Source organism: Pimephales promelas, chromosome 24, assembly GCF_988280905.1.
Source record: "Pimephales promelas chromosome 24, fPimPro1.hap1.1, whole genome shotgun sequence".
Lineage (NCBI taxonomy): Eukaryota > Metazoa > Chordata > Actinopteri > Cypriniformes > Leuciscidae > Pimephales > Pimephales promelas.
The window spans coordinates 25,806,633-25,825,644 of NC_142792.1; the positions used below are offsets into that span (position 1 = coordinate 25,806,633).

General features: G+C 40.8%; 1 protein-coding gene, 1 long non-coding RNA gene and 1 pseudogene across 4 annotated transcripts; 2 read left to right on the forward strand and 1 right to left on the reverse strand.

Moving 5' to 3' along the window:
- The first annotated feature begins 1,759 nt into the window (after window positions 1-1,759).
- On the forward strand, window positions 1,760-2,833 carry LOC148969290 (uncharacterized). The gene is made up of 3 exons (XR_016149944.1): window positions 1,760-1,980; window positions 2,386-2,568; window positions 2,660-2,833. It is a non-coding gene; the product is annotated as an uncharacterized LOC148969290 (long non-coding RNA).
- Window positions 2,834-2,899: 66 nt separating this feature from the next.
- Window positions 2,900-7,358, reverse strand: LOC148969291 (uncharacterized; annotated as a pseudogene).
- Window positions 7,359-14,917: 7,559 nt separating this feature from the next.
- LOC148969292 (uncharacterized) lies at window positions 14,918-17,690 on the forward strand. 3 transcript variants are annotated; one of them, XM_089126944.1, is made up of 5 exons: window positions 14,918-15,408; window positions 15,472-15,572; window positions 16,670-16,720; window positions 16,821-16,952; window positions 17,160-17,690. In XM_089126944.1, the coding sequence occupies exons 1-5, from the start codon at window positions 14,999-15,001 to the stop codon at window positions 17,456-17,458; spliced, it is 993 nt and encodes a 330-aa protein (XP_088983070.1). In that variant the 5' UTR covers window positions 14,918-14,998; the 3' UTR covers window positions 17,459-17,690. The 3 variants fall into 3 exon arrangements, with proteins under 3 accessions (XP_088983070.1, XP_088983069.1, XP_088983068.1); XM_089126943.1 differs by having other exon boundaries at window positions 14,918-15,572; window positions 16,821-16,955; window positions 17,163-17,690; XM_089126942.1 differs by having other exon boundaries at window positions 14,918-15,572.
- The last annotated feature ends 1,322 nt before the right edge of the window (window positions 17,691-19,012 follow it).

A 19,012-nucleotide genomic window follows, 5' to 3' on the forward strand; every position in this document is an offset into this window, starting at 1 on the left:
AAACACTTGACAATTATGCCATTCCAGACTCTGTCTACGGAGCAAAGTGAAGTAGCAGAGTCTGGTATTACCAGGCTACGATTGCGGGATAATGGAGGAGAAAACTAGCAACATCTGCAATGAGACAATCAGTGATTGGAACACGCGGCTCAATAAGGACTATAAAAAGGCATCTAGGTGTGAAGAAAGAGGCAGAAAAAATACGGAGAAGAAAAAGTGTCCGAGACAGGACAGGACAGGGGACAGGACAGATACTGCAGTCTTGGGGGATTCTATGAAGGAGGACATTCATGGAACTGGAAAATTAATTTGTGCATCGACCACTCCTGGGACAGTTAAGTACCACAATCACGTTCATGGCGATCTCTAAAGCCTTCCAACAATACCTGTGTGTCTTAGCCTGAAAGTTAAACCCAGTGTTGTTGTGATTTCTCGAGGCTTCTGCTGGTATTTCTCTCCCACACTGCCTGAATGTCATAGTTCTATGGGAATGGAGGAAACTGAATGAATACTGGAGAAAAGGCCTTAATTGAAAGAACCGGTAATCTCCCCCACGCGGTAGTGTGATTTGAAGAGGGCTTCTTGATGTCGATCACTCCCTGACCTGAAGAGGAGTTTCTTGCCTGCATGTTGATCACTGCCTGACCCGAAAAAGAGTTTCTATATGTGTGATATGCTTTGCTGTTCTGAAGAGGACTTCTTACCTGCATGTCGATCACTGCCTGACCTGAAGAGAAGTTTCTACCTGAGTGCTGTGCACTGTCTATCCTGAAGATCCGCTGTGGAGTCCCTCGGCTGACAGTATGTTCACCGTTGTGGACTTTCTCCCTGAGTGCTGTTCACCGTCTGTCCTGCAGGTATTGCTGGGAAGTTCCTTGCCTGAGTGCTGTTCACCGTCTGGCCTAAAGATCCCTTGTGGAGTTCCTCACCTGATTGCTGTTCACCGTTGTGAAGTTCTGACTTGAGTGCTGTTCACCATCTGTCCTGAGGATTTGCTGTGGAACTCTTTACCACTGCCTTTGACCAGGAGCGCCTCTTACTTCCCTGCCATTGTAACCTGCCTTGGGAATTCGTTGTGAAGTTCCTCACCTAAGTGCTGTTCACCGTCTGTCTTGCAGAATTGCTGGGAAGTTTCTTACCTGAGTGCTGTGCACTGTCCATCTTGAAGATTCGTTGTGAAGTCCTAACTCGAGTGCTGTGTACCACCTGTCTTGCAGATTCGCTGGGAAGTTCCCTACCTGAGTGTCACTATTTGCCCCGAAGATTCGCCGCCCCGTTCCTTATCCGAATGCTGGTCACGACCTGTCGGGTAGATTCACTGAGAGATGTGTAGCAATTGTCGACGCCAGTGAGAGCCCTTCCTTCCACAGCCACTATATCCTGGGGACCTGGAGGATAAGGAATAGAACGATTACTTAATGCCCTGTTCTGAGAAACTATTTTAATCTAATAAAGCAACATAATAAAGCAACAGGTCAGGCTCTTCAGGGTGGTGCACTTGAAAGGGGTGGCGCTTAAGGTCTGGTTGCCACCCCGGCCTGTGACATAAACTCCATTTTGCAAAGGTTGCAAAGCTGACTCTGTTACAAATATGTAAAACTATCACTTCTGCCACTAAAGATTGCTTTATTAGTAATATTCCTGATCAGTTTCATCATCTCAGCATCCTGGATAGCATAGAAGAACTCGATATTGCAACAGAAACCTTTAGCTCTCTCTTTTCCAGCACTTTAGATGTAGTTGCTCCATTGCGCTTAAAGCAGAACTCGGCAACTGAAAGACTTCTTTGCTGATTTTGACTTTTTTTGTCGCATCTTTTACCCGCGAGCTCCCCCTACAGCTGTGGTCCGTATATTTCCCAACACTGTCGTAAAAAGTTCACTAGCGGCACCCTTCTCCCCCGTTCTACCTCACGTGCATTTGTTATAAACGGAGCCGGCCAACTGCGGAGCGTTGTGGAGCTACAGTATGTCTACCGAGGTGGGTAATACATCAAACACATTATCATAGAACATTGACATGTACATTTTTTATTCTGTTATCAACTATAAAACGTAACACGGTTTGTGTGGATAAAGCTAGCGAACGTCAAAGCTTATTATTATCATAACTATAGCCTGATTTACCTTCATTGGAACTGAGATTTCAAATTTTAGTTTATAACGTTAATCGTGCAGAGAATCCTCAAGTTGCATTCTTTTGTAAAAGTACAATACATAATTTATAGTTTACAATAACTGTGTTTTACCAGTTAAAAGGATTTAATCGACCTAAGTATAAATAATTTACGCACAATTTTCCTTGACTACAACATCAGATGTTAGCTTAATAATTTTGAGTTTTACGGTTGACTACACTATTTTTCCGTTTATGATAATATTACAGGAGTCAACTTCGAACTCGGCCTCGTCCGAATTCACCCCTCAGGCTATAGGAACCAGAAGTGCTAAAGCTAAAACTCCAAGGCAAAGGGCACCGAGGAGGGGGGGCACAAGACCCAAGGACCTAGAACCTGATGTCCAGAGGAGGCTGAGGGAACTGCAAGAGAAACGTACACATGAGTCCAAGGTTTGTTTGTGATCAGGCAACATTAATCTTAGTGTTAATTTTTTGAAGAAAATATATGCATCTAACTAATAATAATAATAATGTGTTGTAGGAGAAAATTAATTTGCTGAACCCTGGCCAGAAGCATGCTCTCCTAGAGAAAGTACTCACAAGACTACCTGGGTTGATGTTTGACATCTTATCTCTAATGGAGGTACCACAACCACCGTACGCTGACCCAGAAGGACTTCACTGGTGCGTGTGTGGCCATTGTCGTGATATGACAACAGACATTGAGAAAGCCAGGGGAGGAGCAGCGACAGTATCGACATTCAGCCTACCGCCAGTTTGTGCTGTGGCAGCATGGCCGCCTTGGAATAGGGAACAGGGTGGTCATCCCAAGCTGTTGCGTGTGGAAAATTAGAGACTGCTTTCCTGACCCAAGGGGTCAGTACACGGGATTTAGGGTGACACGTCATGTCTGAATGTTTCATAATTTTTCCTTATTTATTATAAATACTTATTTAAAACTTATAATAATATTTGGACATTTGAATAGAGACAGTTTTTTCATTGAATGTATTTATTTGAAATAAAATATATATTATTTAAACAAGTATCCATCATTTTTTTTACAATTTGTGGGAAACAACAATTTACAGTTTCTAAGAGGGAATAGTGTCAATCCTCCTGTGGTTTTGTGGGCGCAGTGTCCCCTCGTGACACATGTTTTTGAACAAGCTCTGACGTGGGTGGTGGTGGCTCTGCAGAGGAAAGCAAACCAAGTCTCCTGGGATCATCTGCCCTTATGGTGGTTTTGCGTGGAAGGCCGGTCCTACTCTTTAGCCTCCTACCAAGAATGGCCTTCTGGAGGTCAGGGATGTACTTGTAATCCTTTTTCTCCTTGACTGTATACACAGACCAGTTTTTTGATTTTTTATTGTACGCTCTTTTGTACCTGGAGAGCAAGGGCAGTGTGTAATTTGATCAGTCACAAAAGTTATGTAACATAGAAAGGTGAAAAAATTTAACTTAAAAAAAAAAAAAAAAAACTTTATTCAAAATGCAAATACTTGCATTTTGTGTCCATCCTTGTTACGTGCTGGCATGCGTTGATTGTGCAGATTATAATCTATTGCAGCCAGCAGTGTCCGGGTCTTGTAGATGAATGGGGTGTATGACATGCGTTTAGATGCGTAGAGCAGAATGTGATTTTGAAAACTCTCCAAATCCGACGTCGTCCTGAAAAGTGTGTTGGGGGAAGAATAATTGAATTTAGATTATCTCAGCTCTCACCACGTGTCTATCTAATGCAACCCCTTTCTTACGTCAAAACAGAAATAAGGACCTCATCCCAGTATGGCAAATATCAAATCTGATAAGTAAACAAATCACTATTGATTGAGTGCGAAATTAAAAATATTCTAAGTGATAAGGTGAGAGCAGATGATTACCTGAAGTTTATGAACTTCTTCGCCTGGTTAAGCCATCTCTTATCGAACACAATTGCAGCCAGGGCCCGGTGAGCTGCTGAACCTGTAAACGCATCATATGAGTAAACTGAGTGCAGTCATGTAGGATTTTTATTTTTTCAGTTCTTTTTCTTATTTGGTCACCTTGCTCCATCCAAGGCTTGTCTTGGCTGCCTTCCTCCAGCGGCTCATGTTGACAGCAACCGGTTGCCCATAAATGTTCATTGCACACATGATGCATTACACCAACCCACATCAACTGCAAGAAGAATTAATCTATATAAAAACCAATCTGCCACATTTTATTTTTTAAACAAATAAAACACTTTACTTTTAAACATTCCTTAAATTCCTCCTCTGTGGAGGCCTGTTTGCTGCAGTACCAAAAATGGTTGACAATGTCCCGTGTCCAGATGTGAATATGATTTTGCCCTTTCACTGCTCCAGCCTGAACATCCATGCACATCAATAGCAGTGTCAGTATACAGCTATAAACTAACTCTTCTATAGCCACTATGTTATGGGTAAAAAGTTGTATCATATGCCATTGTTGAGTACCCTTTGAAGTATGATAGTGTGGATGGAAACATACCTTTCGAAGCCTTTTGCTAAGACTTTTAGCAGCATGCCAAATGTCAAGTGAATGCTGTAATCCCCATTCCTTGTATCATCCACGTTCAGGATCTGCAAAAAAAAAAAAAAATTGTCAAAAATCCAATATGAAAGTAAAGACTTATAATACAGTACAAAAGTTCTGCTTACTCAGTAATGCCATGATCTGAGGGTGGGCATCAGTAACCACTTCTTTTATTTTGACATTTGGGAGCAGAGCATCCATGGTGCGAACGAAACACTCCTTCTCCATGATCACGGAGTTGCGGCTGGTCTCCCTTTTGTCAACAGAAACGATGTGGATGATATCTCTAGACTCCTGCTCTATTGTTGTATATGTGCAATACTGAGCACAGTGTCCTGAAGCATAACACACCTGTCAGTAAATGAACATTAATCACACAAAATAAATGTATGTACTCATAACTTACCAGGAGAGTCCATTCGGCCGTCTCCTACATCCAACAGACAATTGATTAAAAGGCATTAGAATCACAAGTCTCACATTGACTACGTCTTTGATAAACATTGATTTCTACGTAATTGATGTCGGCAAAGAAACAAAAGTATCCCTCACCTAGAACAACAATATGGTCCTTTTGACGCATACGCTCCATGACTTTGGCATTGATGTTTTCCCAGAAGTCTTGGACAGGCTCTATGCAGTATGCATCTTGGATACGGTAGTATGTCGATTCTGTAACCATCCCCATGGCCATGAATTTGAAAAGAAGAGCTACTTTTCTGTAGTTGTTGCCAGACAGTAGTATATTTGCAGAGAGCATGAAGTCCCCACCCTGCATGCCAAACTTTAAAGTTGGCTGCGAGTTCCACTTCCACTGGCTGTGTCCGAAGGGGCAGAACTAATGTACATGTGAAAAAATACATCAACAATCAACAAGAGACCGTTGTTTCTATGGGTCTGAATAAAATGTGAATAACGGGATCTGAATTACAGTCACATCTCATTCGCCAGAACCAACTTACCCATTCCAAAACTGCTCCAGTCCCACGAGGTTTCAGGGTGACCTGAAACGGTGGAACACCAGGACATGGACAACCAGACAGTCTGTCCATGTGTTTGCAGTTCTTGATTGGTAGTTTCAGGTGCCGAGCGAGTTGAAGGAGATTATCGTTGTATGTAATGTTTGCACATTTACCAACTAGGTCTTCCTCTGTAGTTATTCTATGTTGTTCTGGAACAGAATCTGATTCCGATTCATCAACTGGACAATCAGATACAAAAAAATCTAACACAGCTTCGTCCACACTGATTTCCGGAAGCTTGTCTGTTTTGGCACCAATAGTGCTGTGTAAAGAGTCAAAATATGTATGCATTGATCACCACATCAAATTATTAATAACCATTACATAATCAATTAATCAGTGGTATGAACAGCCCACCACCTACTTCAAACAAATAAACAAATTATTTTACCGCAAATGAAGAGATGGGACAAAATCCTCATCGGAGCTGTACCCATCTTCAAAGCACACATTTTTTGGGTTATCCCAAAAAGGATCCATGACAATACTAAGAATTAGACATGTATATTGACCTTATTAATGATGTATACATTTATTAATCTAAATGATACACATAATATCCATTACTTACTAGGTATTCCTGAAATCATTCTCCTCCTCTTCATCTGGTGAATCTTGGTTATCCTGTTTGCTAATATCCAGGGAATGCATGCTGCAAGCGTAACAATAAACAAATGAACAAATAAATAAACAGTAAACAGAAATGAAACACATTAACCCAAATCAAATATGAGTTGTCATATTTGTGTAATATCACAATATGTGTTGCAAGGCAAACTCACCTGGATTCTAAAACCTCAATTTCTCCCTCTCTAACCAACGTTTCAACACCAATTGCATTGGGATTCATTTCTCTGATTGAAAAAAACGAACAAAACAATCAATCACTTTCTGCAATACCAACCAACACTGTCTGAAATATTACTGCTTTTGGGAGAGAAAAAAAATTACAGGTCATGATCCGACTCCGTGCCGATACTCGACACCACTGGTTGTGGTGGTCTGCACTGGCCCTTGCGTGGCGTGGACGTTGTCGCTTGCCAGCACTTGTAGCTACAACAAAATCAAGAGGACAGGTGTCACCTTTACACATTGTATAAATTTTCTAAACAATATAAAACTAAAAGAACATTTATGACTATTGCTAATCCATTACGAAATCAAACAGTCTAGATATAGTAAACGCATATTTTTGACCGATGCTAAAACACGAATGCAGAGACACAAATGTGATCAGTGTTATTAGCCTTGGTTATTATGTACCACTACATGGCCCGACGGATAAATCATATATGACAATAGTTGTTTGTCAAGTTTGCCACATAGATATGAGCAACCCAATACAAAAGATAGCAATGTACCGTGCTCAAAACAAACACGTTGTCTCGCTAACGTAAGGCAATCAGCTTACACAGACAGTCATGGTTTGAACACATTTATAAACACAAACAAGAATAAGTAATAAATAAAACAAACACTTACTTACAATTGCATTAGCAGAAACGCAAGGTCCGCATCTGTTCTGCATTCTTCATTATCTTTTAGTTCTCGCCACTCGGTGAATGCACGACCAATGTTGACTCTTGTACGGTCCCTAGCACGGTCAAAAAGTTTTTTCCTCTCTTTCACCTCCTCCGCCGATAACCGTCTCTTCAGTCTTTTCGCTGGAACATTATCCATCGACGCTTGTATTGTGAACTTACTCAGGTTACTTCTAGCTAGTATTGAGGTGGGCGTGTGTGTGTTGAATTGCCGTAAAGCTGCTCGTGTTTCGCGCTCGTTCTCGTTCTCGTTTTGCTTCTCACGAGACTTCCGATTTTTATTTTGCCGGGACGGTAGTCCTCATGTTGCAAGGTTGTTTTTTCGCCTGGGAACGCTGGGGGGAGCTGGTAAAGTCACCAATATCACCAGAACAGGTTGTTTAACCATCCAAATGATTTCTAGACGGCTTTATTATGTTAAATAAGTTACCAAGTTCCCCTTTAAAGAAGATAGAAAATAGTCCACCGCCATATGGTACAATGAGCACACCCAGGCCCTTATGAGAGCAGCCAGAAAAATGGAGCGCAACTGAAAGAAAATAAAACTAGAGGTATTTTGTATTTCGTGGAGAGAGAGCCCGATTGGATACAGAGAGGCCTTAAAACAGAGGTCTCAAACTCGCGGCCCGCGGGCCGCAATATTTTGTGGCCCCCCACTTGACATTAAAGTTTAATGTGAGTGCGGCCCGCCGTTGCGTTTGCCGCGTTTTTTTTTTCCTCCCCTTATGGGCTACCAGATAGCCTCGTGACAGCTTACGGTGGGTTTGTTGCAATAGTTGTCATAGACAACCACGAAGTACAAACATATACTGCGCCCGGAAAAAATGAGCGCGTCGCTTCAAGTATGAGCGCGCTTTATGCGCGCATATATTTGAAACAAACTTGAGCGTGCAAAATATGTGAGCACGATAAGTGAACAGCCCCAAGGCGAGCTTCTACTACCGAATCAGGCTCGCGAGCGACGTGTTGGATATCCCTGCTCTAAAACAATGTGAGAATAATCATTTTGAGTTTGTAATATGTGTTGTGTCTGAACGCGTTCAATGAACGATAGTTCATGAACTTGTTAATATTTTGGGCGAACGTGAACTGAACGTAGCCTACTGTATTACTGCCTGATGAACGTTACAGTGAACTCGTTCATTCTAGTGGCTGTGAACCGAGGAGCGAGGAGGCGTCGTAAGATCATTTAAAAGGGTTTTATGAGGTCGGTGAGGATGGGAAAGTCTGTGCATCTTTTGCCCGTCGATAAAATGATTGTTATCTGTGGATGTATGGGCTGTGGCAATCATACTAGCCTAATAATAAAAAAGAAGCTCTCAGCAACATATGGAAAAAAAAGAACTATGAACTAGTTCATTTTAAAATTTGTGAACTGAACTTTGAACTAGTTCATGTAATGAACTTGGTCCAACAGGTTGATAAGAAGGTTTGCTTTGATATGTGCAAAGTCAGTAATTTACCTGAGACACTATACACGTGTAGAAAGAATTATTTGTATTTCAAAATCAGTAATTGTTTTTCTAAGTATAATAAAATGAGATGTGCCTTTCAGAAAAAAAAAACATTCAATATAATAGTGTTGTATATAGAAAATAAAAAGAAAATGTGACTATCATCACAAAAATGTTGTGTATAAGAAAAAGACAAAGAAAGTTTTAAAATGAACTTCAACTGTCAGAAGGACAGCTCATGAAGAACCAATCATGTACAGAAAGGAATGTTCAAATTCAGAAGAACAGTTCAAGAAACGTTAATAATAAAGATTGAGAAGATTGGATCAGTTGTGCTCCATTTTTGGAATACTTAAATACAATTTTTTTTTTTTGGAATACTTGATGTGGCCCGGCCTGACCCAGACTCTATCTCCAGCGGCCCCCAGTTAATTTGAGTTTGAGACCCCTGCCTTAAAAGCTAGGCCTTAAAAGCTGCTAGATCTGCTTATTTTTCAACCCTATTTGAAGGAAACAAACAAAACCCTAGGTAATTATTTGATACAATGGCTAAATTAACAAGAAAACAAGCTTCTACTTCTGAAGTTTCCAAAGATCATAGCAGTAATCACTTTATGAACTTCTTCACTTACAAGGTGACTAAGTAATAATTAACAAAGATAAAAACACAGCTCACTTTATGGTACTGTAATATAACTCAATATAAATGTTATCGTTAGAGCATGAATCGTTTCCCAAAATCTAGGGCATTCTTTTACATTAAAAGTTGTAAATCACGCTAATAATTACATTTAACATATTTCTACATGTCATTAAATTTAAGTTGATGAGTTTTGTGCATTTATTCAGTGTTACATCTGTTGATAACAGGATGTTATTCCATGTGGAGGAAAAAATAACTTTTGAAATCAATAACACGTTGAACTCTATCAGCAAAATGTGTGGCATGATATCAATCAAAACAGTAATAACTGTCTTGTTCTTTAGTTTAAAAAACATTGTCAGGCACTTTGAATGGAAATAAATGGGCCAAGCATTAAACGTGAAAATACACACTTTTAATAGTACAGCCACTTAAATGTGTAAATATCATTTACTAATTTTGTCTGTGTACATTTTATCCAATGTTTCCTCTTTTTAATTAAGTCAAGTCGCCTTTATTTATATTGCAAAATATATTATATTGAAAAAAATCTATTCAAATTGTATCAAAACAGCTCCACAGTGATAACACAATACAACAAAGTTTGTTTCTAGAAGAGAATAGTGTCATCATCCACCTTAAGTAAGGCAAATCGATAATATTGTTGAATATTAAATGTCCCCAATTAAGCAAGCCAAAAGCCAAGGGGATAGTGGCAAGAAACCAAAACTCCATCATTGACAGAATGGAGGAAAAAAAAACCTTGGGAGAACCCAGGCTCAGCTGGGGACCATTTCTCCTCTGGCCAACAAGCAAACAGTGTATGATTATGATTCAGGCAGCATTACAGGTTAGAGGTCAGGGGGGTATTGCACAAAAGCAAGATAAGGGATTAAGAGATTATTTATGGACTTAGCATTCAATCGGTCTGCTATTGTTCGCCAGGCATTCTCTCTTTGTTTTATTACAGCATCTCTATTGGCTTTTTTACATATTATATGTTTCACTTCTTCATACGTTTCCATAAGAAGCTGTTGCTCATTAGGTGAAAAGTATGCCGCACGCGTTTTATCCACTTTTGGATCGGTGATTCTGTGATCGATTTCGCGCTCTTTTTAAGAATGCCGTGAACGCGCATTTATCCAAACTATATACACCTGGTTTGACATAGCCGCGTGTTCTCATCCTGGCTCAGCAAACGTGCAACGGATTAAGCCAGGATGCACTGAGACTAGGTCAAACCACGACTGTTCAGTTATCCTGGCTTTCTTAATTCTACTTTTATGCAATACCCCTCAGATTGGATCAGAACATTCACAGTATTTATCCAGTTCCATCTGGTTGAAAGTCAGTCACACCGGTATGGAGACAAGTTTGTTAAGGATCAGTGCCGACAGCTATCGTGTCGATGAGGCCTTCACAGGGCTGATGAGGCTGGCACTTCAGGGATGTGTTGTGGATGAGTAAAGGTGCAGGTCCTTCATCAGATCTGGATCCGGCAGACTGCAGTAAACCTTGGGATAAACACAGAGACTAATATTAGCGTAGATGCCATTCTCCTTACGATGTAACAAGTACATCAGGAGTTATAGGAAGTGTTCCCGGTTCTGGCTGACCTAATCTATGCAGTCTAACATTAAATTATAGAAGTCTGTGATGTGTTATGTGTAAGCTAGGTCAAAGAGATGTGTCTTTAATCAAGCTTTGAACTGACAGAGTGTGTCTGCTTCCCGGACAATGTTAGGAAGGCTGTTCCAAAGTTTTAGTGCTAAATAAGAAAAGGATCTACCACCATCAGTTTTTGATATTCTAGGTATTATTGAGATCGCAGTAGACGTGAATGACTAATGCGTTAAAAGCTCGCTCAAGTACTGCGGAGCTAAACCATTTAGTGCTTTGTAAAAAATCAGCAATATTTAAAAATGTATATGATGTTTAATAGTTTTTAATAGTTTAACAGTCAATGCAATGTTGAAAGAACAGGGCTAATATGGTTATACTTCTGATTCTGGTAAGAACTCGAGCTGCTGCATTTTGGATCGCTCTAGTTGCGGATCAAAAAAACACTCTTCCATTCCAATTACTATAACAAATCGATTTGCCTCATTCAGTTAAACAGCCATTGAGAATCCTGTTGATTGTGCCCTGGTTATTGGGGATTCGATCACATGGAACGTGAAAATAGAGACACCAGTAACCATAGGCCATGTCCACACTAATACGTTTTCGTTTGAAAACGTATATTTTTCTCTCCGTTTTGGCCTTCCGTCCACACTGAGACGCCGTTTTAAGTCAACAAAAACGTATCGTTTGGAAAACGCTCTCCAAAGTGGATAAATTTGAAAACGCCGTTTTCGCGTTGTAGTGTGGACAGTGAAACCGGAGGTATTTCAAAACGATGACGTAAGTTTAGTCATGTGATCCATGTAGTACCAATAGATATTCATGTTTATCGGTATTGTGCCTGTTGTGTTATTCATTTTTACTCTATTGCTAAAATATGTTACTTTCTATGTTACTTAATATGTGCTATTCTTCATAGCACAGCACTGCAAAGATGACAGATTATGTAGTCTACTCACATTTGCTGTCCTGCGGCAAAACTGGAGAGCAGTTGCGTTTTAGACCAAACATATGGTGACTGAATGCGACCTGGACGCATCCGTGATGGTGAGATATTTTGCTAAATAAAATTATCCTGTTATTGTGCGATAACATTATTATTTATTTTCTCATCTGTATCATCTCAGTGAGATTTTGTGAAGTTTCACGCATGCGCAGTAAAGTGAATTTAGAAGTTTCTCATCCACACTGAAACGTCGGAAAACGCCTGAAAACGCTAGTGTGGACGGCGAGCGTTTATAAACGAAAACACAGTTTTCAAATGTATCCGGATTAATGTGGACGTAGCCATAGTCACATGTTTGCCGGGAGTCAGAGCGCCTGACATCACAGCAAATTTAAAAGTGCTGGCTAATGCAAATCGTGAATTCTCTAAGATCATTATTCATGTCGGCACTAATGATGTTCGACTCCGCCAGTCGGAGATCACCAAAATTAATATTAACCCCCTGGGGACCAAGGTGTATTTGGGGTCCTTGGGATGTTTTGACATGCACTGACATCCGTGCTTTTTTCAGTTATTAATAAACATCTTAATGGCAAAGGTGTAAATTCACTCTATATAGCACAAATGGGGCTACCATAATATGTGAGCAACATGTATGTACATGTTTGTATTTTTAAGAGAATAATGTTTTGTTTATGCGTGCAGACCGATCTCATGAAGTAGCGTGTGTATGACACGCCAATTCGTATTTCCGTTTTTGGCGTGCTATCAAGACGCTAAATTACTTTTCAGCGTGTTTATGAACGCCATTGACATAAAGTTATATATAAATATATGACTTGCCTCAACCCCGTCCCTAAACCTAACTGTCACTGGGGTTAATGGCATTTATGAGTGTTCCCTTACCATCCTAGTATAGCGGGACCTCTCTCTTCGGAGGTAGAGCAACTATAGAAATGCCACCACCGGCTTAAACATGACTACGCCACCCTGTTTACCAGGGAAATATTAACACTATGGGTTTACTGTCTCACACCCAGAGACACGCAGGAACGTGATTGTTTAAAGGAGGGTCAGAGACGTGGATACTAAATATGCAAAAGTTTTATTTAAATATTCACACCATTAAAAACATCAAGAAAGAAATAGGTCATCAGCATTCCCCACAAAAGAAACACAATAGCTAAAAGGGAACCGAGGCTTAATGGCAGACACCTCTCAGGGCGCACCAGGCTTTTATATAACTCTCAACACCCTGTGTACAAACAGCAACACACACACATCGCAATCCAGTCCAGCACAGCACTCTGTGACGAGCCCACCACCACACGTAAGGGTCTGCTAGAGGACTGCCCTAAAGCCTCGGCTCCTGCAATGAGAATGAGAATTACCACAGGTCCCAATACTCACAAAACACTTACACCAAGTATACATACACAATTACATATAAATAACACAAAAAAATAAAAATCAAGGTTTGACGTCTCCGCGGTGTTCCTATTAACTCACTGGCTTGCTACCAGCACATTAGAAGGACAACAGACCTCAACAGATATTGCAAAACACCAACAAGCACAATAACATAAAAATTAGAAAATACTCAAAAGAAAATGAAGGCAGTAAACAACAACGATTTGAAAAAAAACTAATGAAACCTCCAGCCGTACGGTGACTCGTGCTGGAAGCAGGTGACACACAAAACACTTAAACTCGGCATACACGTGTTGAAGGAGTTGTTATTAAAATCTGGAGGTAAGCAGCAGTGTCAACCAGCGTTTCCCACCAGGTCTTATTAATCCTAAAATACAAACAACATATTTGCGATACAATACAGAATTGGCGCTACACAAAAATGGACGTGTCGCATACCTTTCGTTCATAAGCCGACGCCCACCTACACCACGCCGGACACCATCATCCACAAAGCACGGGAATGCAAGAGGGACATGCACAGGGAGCGTGGCCGCCGCCCACAGCCCACACGACGAGCTATTCCCACCACTAAACCCCGCACAGTTATTATTAAAACACATCGCAATCAAGGTGCCGACTAATTAGCCAACACACACATACATTACCTCAAGTATCAGGAGAGACGGGACTGCAAAAGAGACAGCAAGAGAGGCATGCAACCGGAAAGCTGGGGCCGCCAACAGCCGCGAATTATCCTGAAGCTATAAACGACACAATCGGTTATCCCAAATCCTGCACCTGTGTTCACTAAACGAGACAGGTAGCACATACCTCAAAGCGGAAACAACACCGAAAGCTGGAAGGGGCGGTCCCCGAGCAATGACGCGACTCAGACGGCACACCCACACAAGGGTGAACGATTCCTTTTTATATTGTACCTCCTCCTGGTAATTGGCCCTCACTACCCCCAGCGCATCAATTTAATTATAGAGCCACAGAGCCCCACTAAGTCCACTACACTAGGAAAAAAAGAGATCACTCCCCAGATGTAGATCTACATTTTGGTTCGTTTCGCACGGACATTTGACGGCGTGTACAGACACGCGGAATCACTCGGACGTTAATGTCGTAGACATACACGCATACACGTGGATAGCTCAAAATGCGTAGAGACTCAAAAGGGGCGTGTATGCTTACGCAGAAGTCATGATGTCATGTTGATGCGTGGTTATTAAAAAAATTAAAATGAAAGTTGCTGAAATAAGACCACAAAACACATACGTGTCCACAAGACTTTTGACTAATTGATGTTGTCGCTTCGAGCTCTGGCTTAGAAATGATGTGAAAATTATTCTGCCTAATCCTTAACATAAAGCACAACATTAAATTTATACTTTGTATGACAGTTTTTTGTCAGAAGAGGTTTCTGATTATATACTGTATATATTTTTAAAGGAATATAATGAATCAGAGTTATTTTCTGTTGTGATCAACATAGTGCTGCAAATGTAGTGAATAGAGATGAACATCTACTGAACCCGGAACATCCCTTTGATTGTGATTAACAATTAACTTGAACTACTTCTTTATCTGGAGCAATATAAACCAAGTACAAAAGGCAGTAAATCAGGACACTATAAAAGGAACATGAGAGGCTGTGAGGATGAAGAGCAAGAGCTGGAAACAAACATCAGTGAAGAATGAAGGGTTTAGTGTGTTTACTGCTGCTGTTGGAAACCTTTGTGTGTGTCGTACAGCATCAGGTAGATGGAGGACTCAATGAGAATGGGATCAGTCAACAGCTCAGATCTGAGGACGGAGGACAGAATCCACCTCAAACAGACACTTCGAGAGATGAAGCTTCAACTGACAGCCGACAAAACTACCAACTGTTCTTCACTGACATCCATGCAGCGCTGAGAGAACTGACCGCCACAGTTACAGAGCAGAAAACCATCATCAGAGAACTGACCGCCACAGTTACAGAGCAGAAAACAAACATCAGAGAACTGACCACCACAGTTACAGACCAGAAAACCAACATCAGAGAACTGACCGCCACAGTTACAGAGCAGAAAACCATCATCAGAGAACTGACCACCACAGTTACAGAGCAGAAATCAAACATCAGAGAACTGACCGCCACAGTTACAGAGCAGAAAACCACCAACAGAGCTTTAGAGACGCAACTGAGGGAACAACAGAGGTTTATCCTGGAGGAGATGAATAAGAAAAATGATGTTATTCTGGAAGAGATGAACAAGAAAAATGATGGTACCTCACCAAAACATTCACTCTTTTATCAATGATCCTCAAAGTAAAACACCAATGAAATACATTGCATAGTGTAAAGGCCATTGCACACTGAGCACAAAATATTCGTATGCGTATTTTCGTGTTCGTCAGCTTAAAAATTCGTCACGCATAGAAACCTTGCACACCGAGTCCGTTGCGTATTTCTTAAACCTTTGCGGAAAAAAACGCAAAAATACCAAATGGATTCGTCAAGCAGTGAGGATGATTTTTGCCCTCTCTCTTATTGAAAAGGGAAGAAAGAGAAAATATTACGTCCATCCAATCCTGAAATTGCGCCGAGAGGAAGGAGAGTTCATTATCAAGGAGTTGCGAATTTATCCTGAGCGATTCAAAATTTACCCCAGAATGTCAGTGGGACAGTTCGATGCTTTGCTAGCGATTCTGGAGCCATATTAAAAACAAGACCACCAATTTCCGTGAACCAATCGATTCTGATCGGAGACTGGCAGTGTGTCTGGTATGGACCAGGTATGGACACACACACGGACAAACACACACCCGCGCGCGGCCCGTTGGAAGCGCTGGTCAGACAGAACAGCTGTATAGGCTGTTATTGTGTGCCCAAATAATACATTAGTTATCGAATAGGCTGCTCAATCACACCTTATTCGATCTTAAATTTCAATCTGATTGAAAGGGGAGGTTTATTAATTTCATAATCCAATATAGAGAAGAGAACATAAACACTTGATCGAATTGAAAACCGAAACTGAAAGCACGGCGCATATGTGCAATGATTTGAGGACGAGCTCCCCCCGGCCCTGAATTGTCAAAAGACCTCTCAAAATGCTGGCTCTGGATGCGAAAAACGCAGAAAATCAAACCCGATCCGATTAATTTTATGACGGACGAAAGTTTCGGAGGCGGTGTGCAAGCGTGACTGACATAACGTGAGGTCGAATTTTTTTTTTAACGTGCGAAAATTTCGGATGCGAATTTCGGACTCGGTGTGCAATGGCCTTAAATGTTTGTGTAAAGTTGAGATTATACTGTGTACATTTTGGTTGCAATAATCAGCATGAATGTCACTTAACAGAATCTTTATTCTTTCACAGAAATATCAAATCTTACTCTGGGTCAAGTGGAATTGAGAAAGGAAAATAGAGGTGAAACTGCTTGAATGATATTACATTCAGTGTATACATTCTCTGTGTAATAGAGAGTAATATACTGCATCACAATATTGCTTATGTTTTTCAATAACAGACAGAGAAATAGCCTTTTCTGCTTCACTGATGCAATCTGACGGTGGACATGTTGGTCCTTTTACCTCTGAAATCACACTAACCTACAGGAACGTCTTCACAAACATAGGGAACGCCTACAACCCAATCACAGGTAATGATCAATGAAATGAGTCATAAAACTCAGTTTATAATAATGAAAACCCTTCTCTTCCATTCAGACCTCTCTGCAGTTGTGTAATGTGTATAACAGAATTAAATGATCTGCCATCTTTCAAAACTATTGCACAGTGTGCTTGATAATAAGCAGTGTGGCTGATAATCAGGAAGCTGATTCTGTATCTCTTGTTATTTGATTTAGGAGTTTTCACAGCCCCGCTGAAAGGAGCGTACATGTTTAGAATCTCTATATATGGTTATGGTGGTCAAGGAACTGCATCAATTGTTAAGAATGGAGAGCGTGTGGTTGTAGCACATGGTTATCAGGCTCAGGATCAGTTAAACTCCTCGAATGGAGTTGTGTTGATCCTGGAAGTTGGAGATGTTGTCTATGTGAGACTTTGGTCTGGCAGGAGGATATATGATGACCAGAATAAGCACTGCACTTTCAGTGGTTTCCTACTGTTTCCCTTAAGAGAACAGGAGCTTTGCAGAATGTGATTCCAATAATTCTGAACCTTCAGCGTATGATTTAAGATGGAAATCATGAAGTACTGTATCATTGACACATGAATGTATAAAGAGTTTCAGCACTGAGACAGACAGAATCCATTAATATCACATGGATAAAGTATTAAATCTAGAATGTTAAATAATACATTTTTAAGTGTCATTTATTGCTGATCCTTGATTTGTATTTCTTCGTCCTACGTAAATAAATAAGAGAATAAAGCAACATTGTGGCATTTTCTTTACTTATATTTTCATGAATATTTCCCCAACAATGCTTGCTTTGAAGCATTCATGATATCATGCTTTAATAAAAAAAATTTCAATCAAATAACTTTTTATGTGGTGGCAATTTCCAAATATTTGCTGTTTCTTTTTAATAATTAGGACACCACTCTAGCAAATTAGTTCAAAAGGGAAATATTAATAATGAATCATAACTTGCTAGGATTAATTATGAATATTTGGATAAATAACATTGACTACATTGTTTTAACTTGATGTCGCTACTGTAGTGATCAGCAAGCAAATGTAACCCACACAAGGTTACTGAAGTGCAAATCCTCTAATCCGTCAGGAGGTAGTGCGTACAAAAAAACCCCCACACCTTTCTTCCGGTGAAGACATTAGCTGTGTCCCAATTCAAAGGCTGCACCCCCCGAAGGTCGCATTTGAAGGCCGATTGCGTCACCGCAGCACGATGAAGCCTGTCCCATTTCAGTTATGCATCCTCAGAAGGCCGTATTCGAAGGCTGGTTGCGTCATCACGGCGCGACGAAGGCTACCCTGATTCAAAAAAGACGTCAAATGCACCCTTTATTCCCCCGTGAAAGAGAGTATACATAAATAGAGCCTATGCGTTCTATTCTACCCCATAATTCATTGCGCTGGTGTTGACAGCATTTTTATTTAAAAAAAAGGCAGCCAAGAGTTCGGTGGTGGACGGCAAATTCAAATTTAAAAGTAAGTATCCGTCAATAGCAATATGCGTCGTCAAGAAGCCCCCAACACTGGGCCTAGGCGAAGAACCAAGGTTCTTCCACATGACCGAAGCACGAAGGCATAGCCGCTTGACCTTAATCAAAGTGTATTTCTCCTCTGAGAAAAACCCTTGGTTCTGAGCCACCACTGCAGGGGTCTCATGTACAGAAGGCCAAAAGTAATTACGTTGGACGCAGCTACCATGAGACTCACCAGTCTGAAACTGTTTCACAGTGAGTGACTGGCCTAGATACACCCCATTACAGCTGTGAGAATCGCTACACCTAGAAAAGTGGTCCTCAGAGCACACTCTTCTTGGCGTTGAGTGGCAACCCCCAACATCTTTAAATGAGACAGAACGATATCTCGATGCTAGGATTAACCAATCATTGATATAGTATAATACGCAAATGCCCTGGAGTCTCAGAGGAGCCAGATCTGCATCCACGCATATTGTAAAGGTGCGGGGTGATAAACCTAGGCCGAATGGGAGAACCTGATATTGGTATGCTTCGCCCCCGAAAGCAAACATCAGGAACCTCCTGTGATGAGGATGGATAAATA

Excerpts from the sequence above, each read along its gene's own strand:
- LOC148969292 (XM_089126943.1), top strand. The coding sequence starts at position 14,999 with ATGAAGGGTTTAGTGTGTTTACTGCTGCTGTTGGAAACCTTTGTGTGT. Across the intron at positions 15,573-16,669 it reads GATGAACAAGAAAAATGATG|AAATATCAAATCTTACTCTG; the intron begins GTACCTCACCAA and ends ATTCTTTCACAG. Across the intron at positions 16,721-16,820 it reads ATTGAGAAAGGAAAATAGAG|ACAGAGAAATAGCCTTTTCT; the intron begins GTGAAACTGCTT and ends TTTCAATAACAG.